General features: G+C 44.7%; 1 protein-coding gene across 2 annotated transcripts; it reads right to left on the reverse strand.

The window, feature by feature from the left end:
* Window positions 1-1,506: 1,506 nt before the first annotated feature.
* On the reverse strand, window positions 1,507-8,812 carry PRDX1 (peroxiredoxin 1). 2 transcript variants are annotated; one of them, XM_041483565.1, is made up of 6 exons: window positions 8,676-8,812; window positions 5,778-5,894; window positions 4,784-4,937; window positions 4,395-4,517; window positions 3,441-3,571; window positions 1,507-1,886 (listed from the first exon to the last, which is right to left on the reverse strand). In XM_041483565.1, the coding sequence occupies exons 2-6, from the start codon at window positions 5,881-5,883 to the stop codon at window positions 1,801-1,803; spliced, it is 600 nt and encodes a 199-aa protein (XP_041339499.1). In that variant the 5' UTR covers window positions 5,884-5,894; window positions 8,676-8,812; the 3' UTR covers window positions 1,507-1,800. The 2 variants fall into 2 exon arrangements, with proteins under 2 accessions (XP_041339499.1, XP_041339500.1); XM_041483566.1 differs by lacking the exon at window positions 8,676-8,812 and adding an exon at window positions 7,936-7,960.
* Window positions 8,813-8,923: the final 111 nt, after the last annotated feature.

Here is an 8,923-nt window from a genome sequence, read left to right on the forward strand (position 1 = left end):
GGGGGTTGTAGTGAGGTGGGTTCAGTCTCCTCCCAACTAATGAGCAATGAGACAAGAGGAAATGGCCTCAATCTGCACCAGGCTTGGATTAGATACTAGCAAAAATGTCTTCACTGAGAGGGTGGTTGGGCATTGAAACAAGCTGCCCAGGGAAGTGGTACAATTATTATCCAAGAAGTATTGAAAAAACTGTGTAGATGTGGCACTTGGGGACACAGTGCCCTCCAAGTAACTGCTGTAATTAATTTTACATTTCAAGCCTAATATAACAACTAAGGTAAGTTTTACATTAGCTTAGCCCTAACTTTACTCCTTTTCACTTGATAGAAAAGTCTAAGTTTGGTAACTTCTTACTCAGCCATGCTCATTTACATTCATTTTACTTTGAACCATATAAATGCCCGTTACTTATCAATGCCTTCCTGGGAAGCTGGCCTCATTTGTTATCTTGAGACTTTGGATTTTTTAAAAATTAAGCAGAAGTGATCCAGCTAAACATTACTTTCACATATGTTCATGGGGATTAACTACTTTAGTAGATATTGAACTATTTGGTACAAGGCTTCTGCCACATACTTTTTGGAGTAAAACAAGTTTACTACTCAAGGCCTACAACTTCCACTTTTGAGTGACATAAGTAGCCCTGGGCCTCATCTTTGGTGTTGCTGACTTTAAGCAGGACAGAACTTGTTTACGACCTGAGCTGAAGATGGTTACAAGGTCCAGTAAGAGTTTAATCTTCACAGGTACATGAAGATCACAGGGCTCTAACTCCCTTACATTGTTAGGCAAGAGCTCATTACCCAAGTGCTCAGCTTTGAAGTTTAGCCCTATCACAAGCCACACTGAACTATGAAGCTACACAGCAGTCACAGCTTTGGTGTAACTTAAGGCCAGTCATGTGCTCTGGGATTTACATAATCTCTTGAAATACAGAGATTAAAAACAAGGCTGAGCACACCTGAGTACCAGATTTTATAATGCCACCCTTTTGATCCAAATCATATGACTACAAGCTAATGGATAACTGGCATATTATCATCCCCATGACATGTAGTGGGAAAGACTGTGGATGAATGTTATATATCCAAGGAAGTTTCCTTTCCAGAAAGCCCAGTATTCCATTCCCATAGAGACAGCATTCAAACTCAATGTTGGATCCCCAGGAATGACACGAACAGTCAGTTTTGGCTAACGTAGACGCCAGAATGACTTAAGTTGACATGGTGCATGAGGAGATGCCCCACCTTTATCAGTCACATGCTCCAAGCAATACCAGAGTGCCCTGAGTTTAAGCCTGACAGCCTGATTCTCCATCTAGCAGCCAAGAGTGTGAGGAATACTTTATTACTTCAACATGCAAACCAAGTCTTTTTCTCTCCATTCTAATGGAGCTGTAGCAAAAGGCCTTTAGGACTTAAGATGCCTACAGAAAGCTTTCAGAAGTGCAGCCTGCAGTGCTCCCAGGTCTCCTGATGACTACATACAAGAACAGTAGACAGTGTGCTCTTTTCACAAGTTTAATAGAGTTACAAAAGGATACCACTGCTCTATGTAACACATGGCTAACCACAGACACGGCATTGTCACTAAGGTCAACAGGGCTTGATGTACAGATACTGATCGTTAGGATTTGCTATGAAGGTAATGTCAACAGGACAAACTTTCCTTCAAGTAAAAAAGTTACTGTTTATAACTATAACATGATCCCTTGACTCAGATGCAATGACTTAATCAAAGTTCAGTAACTGATACTTGCTCTTTATGTAAGGCATACTAGTTTCCACTCAGGCTGAATGTTTATTTCTGCTTGGCGAAATACTCTTTACTTTTCTGAACATCAGGCTTGATTGTGTCACTCCCAGGCTTCCAGCCAGCTGGGCACACTGAAATGATAAGAATGTTTAAGTCTTACCAGCTGCTCCTGCAGAACACGTTTTACACAACAGTAAAGCAAAGTAGCAACTCAGAACATGTACAGATCTTTGCAACACACAGACAGTGCATTCAGTGTCACATGATGCTCTGTTTCGCTTGTTCCTATTTGTTTACTGGGCAGTAACACCCAGACCAGGTTTCTGCCCAGGCAACAGTGGGACTTTTACACAAGCACCTCTCCCAGCCCCATTTAAAAAGCTTCTGGGAAGTTTGACAGCAAAAGTAACAGCACCCAGGTCAGAAAAGTGCAGTGTGGTGTTAGAGCCTATCTCCTTGGATCCAGCCAAGTCTGTATTCCCCTTATCTTTAATCCACCCTGGTCCAGCCCTCCAGCTGAATGGGGCAGGAGAAAAAGCGTTCAACTGTCACTGGTTCCCCTACATGGCTATCAAAAAGCCACCATGATGCAGAGGTTGCATGGTCTCAAACTTCCAGCAGCTCCTTGAGCAGCATTTTTTGAACAGTTTTCCTTCTTTACTGTCAGAGAATGCTGGATGTTAGCTCCACTCAGGACTGGCAATTTTAGCCTCAGAATGCTCAGATTCTGAGTGTTGCTATACATCTTACTCTGGTCTGTCCTGATTGAGATGTGACTGCAGTCCTGAAGTTCTAAAGGAAAACCTTTTGCCAGGTTTTGACTACTCAAAGGCACAGTAAACCCCTAAAGGCTTCATTTGCATGACATGTGACCTCTCCATCATCAAATGTTTGGGATGTCTCCTCACATGACATATGTTTACATGCCACAGTCACGAGAGCAGCTCATTTTAATAAAACCTGCCACTGATTTACCACTTCTGAAGCACAGTAAGTATGACCAGCAGCAACACATGTCATTAGTTAATGACAACTGAAGACTACTAACACCTGCATAGCAATTTTGAGTTTCTATAACCTGGTTCTAACTTTTTAGCTGCAGTGTCTTTTTTTTTTTTCTTTCACACCTGCAGAAAAGCTGCAGTATCAAACACCTTATTCCTCCTGAACTATGGGGATAGAAACTCTCATCCACTTTACCCTCACTATATATTGACAGAAAGATCAGTAGACTTTCAGGAATTTAAGTAGTTTGTCTAACAGGCTGCATAAAACACTACATTAGTACTGATGGTCTCAACCTACCAAATCTGAGAGCAGAATCTAAATCAAGCTTACTCTTACAGGCTAAGTTACTACATGTTCTCAATTTCTGTCTCAAGTATTTTCTGTGTCTAATTGAAAGAGACAACTTCTATGTGCTGGTCAAGATATCCATCATCAAACTGATTTAAGTGAAATCTCAATATGAGCAAGTACTAAAGGGACAAATAATTGGAAGAGGATAAAGCATTATGGTGTCCTTCAACAAGCAGATTTACAGGACCAGCTGCATTTCAACAGTCAAAATTACCTGCTGTGCACAGACTGACACATGTACTTAGTACCTTTCAGTAACCCTTGACTCAATCTGCCTAGTTAATACTGCTCTTTAGAGAAAACAATAAATTGAAAAGCTTTCTTACCTTCTCCATGTTTATCTGTAAACTGGAAGGCCTGGACAAGTCTGAGGGTTTCATCAACAGAGCGGCCAACAGGAAGATCATTGATTGTAATCTGCCTCAAGATCCCCTTCTCATCAATTATGAAGAGACCCCTAAAAACAAACAAACAAAAACCAGCCCTGAAGTTAAGCACAGCTTTTGAAAGGCTGATTAGACTGACATGAGTTTCAAAACCTCAGGTTCACTATTTGATTATGGCACTGTTTGTAGCATTTACTGTGACCTCTTCCTAGCAACTAACACCTTGGTGCATGCACAGCAATGAAACAGTAGCAGCTGGAAGCCCAACAGGAACTAGGAGGGACAGGAGGCAAGTCAAAGCACTGACACAGAAGAGAAGTGTTTCCTACTTAAGGAAGATAGTAGCAGGGATAAAAAAAGAAAGAGAAACCCAAGGAAAAGTCAAATTCAAGGAGAGACATACTCCCATTAAACAAATACACACTGTTCTCAAAAAGACAAGAAGCAACAGCTCATCAGTCCTCCAACATCAGGTTAAGAGTTAACAGAAGTTCAGCTCCCTCGGCAAGTTTTATGAACAACAGACTGAAGACTTGGGGTTTAATTAATCTGCACTTTGATCACTAGACTAAATACCTATAATCACTTTCATGACTATGTAGGTCTTGCATTACCACTATTTGCAGCTCACCTGCATGAGACTCCTGCACTGAGCAGCAGGCAATCAAAGGGAAGCAGAATTTAAGTTAAAAGCACAGGAAGCCTAAGCACACAGAGAACCAGGGTCCATCTCCCCTCGCAGCAGTGTCTGACAGCCTGCAGGAGCTCACACCTAGAACAGCCAATAGCTTTAGCTGGCTGCAGGTGTTCAAGTGTACACAAGCTCTGTGTTCATCTCTCATGTCCATGCATTGCAACATAACTTTAGCAGCTCGTTCACCTCTGGCACATTACCTGTATGCAATACCTTCATCCTCCTTCAGCACTCCATAGTCTTTGGCAATGGCACGTTTTGTGTCAGAAACCAGGGGGATTTTCATAGTGCCCAAACCTCCCTGTTTCTTAGGAGTGTTGACCCTAAAAGAAGAAAAATTACATGTTAAAAACATGGGCAGTTCAGAATGAGGGCTTAAAGTACAACAGAAGCAGATCCTTTCTGCAATATCATACTCAATCTGCCATGCAACAATGAAAAGAACTGATGCCCAGTATGCTCAGCTCTGTTCAGCAGCATCTGGCACTACCAATACTTACCAAGTGCCTTTGAATATGCTCAGGACTCAGTTCCTGCAAGAACTGAGGTCAGGCAGAACTGTCTGTTGGGTTAAAAGGCTGATTCTTACCAGGCAAGGTGACAGAAGTGAGAGTCAACAGAAGCTCCAATTACTTCACAGTTGATTTTCTTGAATTCATCAGCTCTGTCACTGTAGGCAATGATTTCAGTTGGACAGACAAAAGTGAAGTCCAGGGGGTAGAAGAAGAACACAACATATTTTCCTACAAAAGCAGTACGAGCAGTTAATCAGTTTGTTTTTTAAGAGAAAGCAAACTAACAAACCCCACCAAAACACAATAAAAAACCTAAACAACCTTAAAACCCTACCTGACTGAAGTCCCCAAACCCAGACTGTCAGATTTAACAGGGAATGCTTGTCTCTTGGGTCTACTCCCATAGGCCTGCCCCAGGTACAGCTCTGGGTGTGCTACACCAGAAGACCCCATGGCTGACCCCTAACAGAGAAATGCCACAGATCTGAAAGGCTACCAGCCAAGGAGACATTATAACTCAGTAGGTGAGTAGTCTATACCAACTCATCACCCTCATTTAGCCTGCAGCATGATTGGCAATGTATTTCTAAAGCCATGAACATGAGTACTTGATTACTTCCCTTTGTTTTTAGTGAAACTTTTTTTGGCAAAGCAAACATTGCCAGCACTCTAGAGAAAGGGACTCTGTTGGTTAAGTGGAAGAATTTACTTTCCATTGACAAAGATGAGACAGAAGATGTTGCTGTTCCAGTCTGGAAATGTTACAGGAGTCTCACTATGACACAGGGCAATGAGCCTGATGCAAGGTAACAGTTTAGAGGAGTTTTATGCTCACTGGTAACAGTTATCACAGCTGGGACATTCAGTCATGCTGCTGACAGCCTTCTAAGCATACTCCAACCACCACTGCACAAGTTCTGATCTTCAGTCCACTGCCAAGTGGTCACAAGCATTTCAAAGCCAAACCAAGATGCACCTTCAGATACCCTCCAGATATAGTATATATATACCCCAGATAGTCCTTCCTGTGGCCAGACTATGAGTAATTAGAGAGGCACATGAAATTACCTTTGTAGTCAGAGAGTTTGATGTCTTTGAACTGTCCATCTGGCATTACAGCCGTGGCAGTAAAGTCAGGAGCTGGTTTTCCAATGAAAGCCTTTCCTGAAGACATCTTGATTTAACCTAGATAGGAGTTAACACCAATAGAGTTTAAATGGTAGTACATTTGCACCTGGAAGTAAGGATTTATTCAAAGCATCTTATCAACCTAGATTAAACACCAAAGACAGTTTATCAGCACTCGGTCTCCCAACAAGGCTTAAGTGTTAAATGAGTTTTGTCATCTGGGTAGTTCAGCCACTATAGAGACTGCCAGGTTTTCAAAATGTATGGCTCATGGCCTCCTGAAGATACAGTAATGGTTATCTAACCAGTAACAGCTCAGAGTCTGGGAAACTGCTAGCCTAGAGCTTTACTAGTACTCAGAAAACCATACTATTCCACATGGTGGAGGAGTAGAAAGTCTGGTTTTTAGAACTTTCAATGAGAAAGTTCAATTTTACAAGGGAATTTAAGACCTCAAACTTGAGCTTCCTGTTGATTCAGAAAGAAAATAACTTATTAATCCCCAGGGAACATTGCTCTGCATAACTACACTTTCCCCTTTTGAACAATTCAACCCTTTTTTATTTGCAACCAGAAAGACTCATAGCACACATGGAAATCACATTTTATGTTAATTACAATTTCACCAAGTCTAAATTTCACCAAGTCCAGCCAGGCTGTTACCCCTTTAAGTCTATTGAAAAAGAATAAAAAGGTACACGAGGACAAGAGAATGCCACCTCTGGCTGTCTGCCCCAAAAGCTTGTCATCTGCAATACATCCCCTGCAGTATTTCGGCTCAGTCTGGGAGTGCAGTATAACTCTTTAGACTTCCAGAGCATAATTTTTCAAATAGGCAACTCTACAAACCTAATTTCTGTAGATCATAAAATATTCTTAAAAGTTATTTCACTTAATTCTACACACTGCAGCACTGGCTGCCTTGGAGATTAAAACCACCTCAAAGGTTAGCATGAGTCTCATGTTGCTAAGGAAAGCCAAGAGCCAAGGATTGTTCCAAGTTGTGCCTGCAAGGCACCAAGTCCGTTCTAAAAAAGGTTGAGAGCACCTCATTTCTTGGCTCCCTCCCCCTTGCCAGCTACTTTTTTCCTGGAGAACTAGCCCACAAGTCAAACATTTAGCTTTGAACCCGCACCTAGCCTTTTTAGCAACGGTTTTGCTTTTGGAAGTTTCTCTCACACACCCTGACAGTAATGATCCACCTCTCAGTTTTCATTTTGAGAAGTGCCCACACACTCAGCATTTCTAACTGTGCAACAAAGCTCCTTATCCTCATGTTCATCCAAGGGTTTTTAGTCTTTAACTGCAGCAGACTGGGAGAGAATGTGGCGGCCAGGACTGGAGATCATTTGTAGGATGCAGTGAAGCAGCCTGGCTGGAGGACATCAAGAATCCTGTACCCACAAATGCAGCTGTGGTTCTCAAAGTGCAATTCTGCAAGAGGGACAGGGGAACAGCAACTGCACAGTATTTATTTGAGATGCCTCCAACTAGCGAGTTTTATCTTGTAAGCAAGAGCTGCTCGGCCTCGAGTGCATGACCCCACATTTTTATCACTGAATTACATTATTTTCTGTTATCCAAGCTCAAGGTCATCCTTTTGCTCAGTACTATGCCAGTCCTTCTATATTTGTTCCATCAGCAATCCTCTGGAGTACTTCACTAGGTATTCAAGGTCAGACTGCTCTTTGATACTTCCTCTTTCTAAACTACAAGTTATTGCCCCTTCCTCTGGTAACATTAAAATCTTTTTAATATTTGCAGGAGACCTCGGTTGCCTCACACTTCAAGAGAACCATGTGCTTTCCTCAGAGCACCCGCTGTGACCTGCCAACCCTTCTGCTATTCCGTGTGGGGTCAGCGCGTGTTCTGATCGGATTTTTAGCCACAGCATTTCTTAACCCGCAGAGGAGCAGACCACAGAATCATTGTGACTTCCTTTCATTCCGGAGGAAAGTACAATGAGCACCTTAAATCAAATACACTCAAATCTGGCCAGAGGATCTTTGTTGCTCATAGCCGCAGACAGCCCCAATTATCTTCAAACTGCAATTATAATGAGCCAGGCCTGCTCAGTAACAAACGGGCGATTTCATACCTTTAGGGTGCCTTGAACAAAAGCGAAAGGCCGTTTCAAAACGCACCATCAGCCTCCCATTCTGCCACCTTCAGACTGTCAAAAAAATGCGGTCAGGCCACCGCAGCCGCGGCCGGGGTGCGGTACCGAACCGCGGGCATCGCGCACGGACCGCGGCACGTCTGGTGCCCAAGGGGCTCCGGGGCGACCTCCGAGCCTTCCCCGCCCAGGCCGCCGCTACACCGCTCTGGGACAGGGGAACCCGCCCCCTGCATGTCTCCGAGCCAGCGCTCGGGTTTGGGGTTTTTTTAAGGCTTAGAAGCGAGATGCCGCCTCGCTTGTCGGGGGAAGGGGCCGCTCGACTGCCGGCAGGCGCTCTGCGCGCTCCCCCGCCGGCCCGCCCCGCGGCTCCTCCCCGCGCAGCGCTGATAAAGGCCGGAGCGTTGGAAGGACTTAGCTGCCCGCTCTCCCCGCCAAAAAAAGCCCAAACCAACACCAGGGAAAACTGAACACGGCGGTGCAGGCGGCAGCCGCAGCAGCGCGATCCCTCGGGAGCGGGACGCGGGGAGAAAGGGCTCGCCCTACGCGCCTCGCTCAAGGGCGCATCTGCGCAGAGGGGGAGGGGAAAGAGAACAAAAAACCCACCCAAAACAGTAACAAAAAAATCACATAAAAATAAAATGAAATGACAAAAAACCAAAACAAACAAACCCCAAACCCCTGTGCAAAGCCCCCAGCACCCCGCGGCCCCGCACACTCACTGGGAGCGCAGACCCGGTCCAGCACACGCAGCAGCAGAAGCGGCTCGGCTCGGCTCGGCCCGCACTGCCGCAGCCCCGCCGCGCCGCCCCCTTTATAGCAGCGCGGATCTCGCGAGCGGACGCGGCGGGGAGGGCGGCAGCGCCTGCAAGGGCAGCATGACTTGGCAGATCCGGGGCAATCGGAGTGCGAGTGAACGCAGATCGTTCCCTGGAGAGAGTCCCGGGAAGTGCCGTGGAAATATCCAATG

The sequence above is a fragment of the Pyrgilauda ruficollis genome, unplaced genomic scaffold (assembly GCF_017590135.1).
Source record: "Pyrgilauda ruficollis isolate IOZ18807 unplaced genomic scaffold, ASM1759013v1 scaffold6, whole genome shotgun sequence".
Lineage (NCBI taxonomy): Eukaryota > Metazoa > Chordata > Aves > Passeriformes > Passeridae > Pyrgilauda > Pyrgilauda ruficollis.

Excerpts from the sequence above, each read along its gene's own strand:
- PRDX1 (XM_041483565.1), bottom strand. The coding sequence starts at position 5,883 with ATGTCTTCAGGAAAGGCTTTCATTGGAAAACCAGCTCCTGACTTTACT. Across the intron at positions 4,938-5,777 it reads CAAACTCTCTGACTACAAAG|GAAAATATGTTGTGTTCTTC; the intron begins GTAATTTCATGT and ends CTGCTTTTGTAG. Across the intron at positions 1,887-3,440 it reads TACAGATAAACATGGAGAAG|TGTGCCCAGCTGGCTGGAAG; the intron begins GTAAGAAAGCTT and ends TTATCATTTCAG.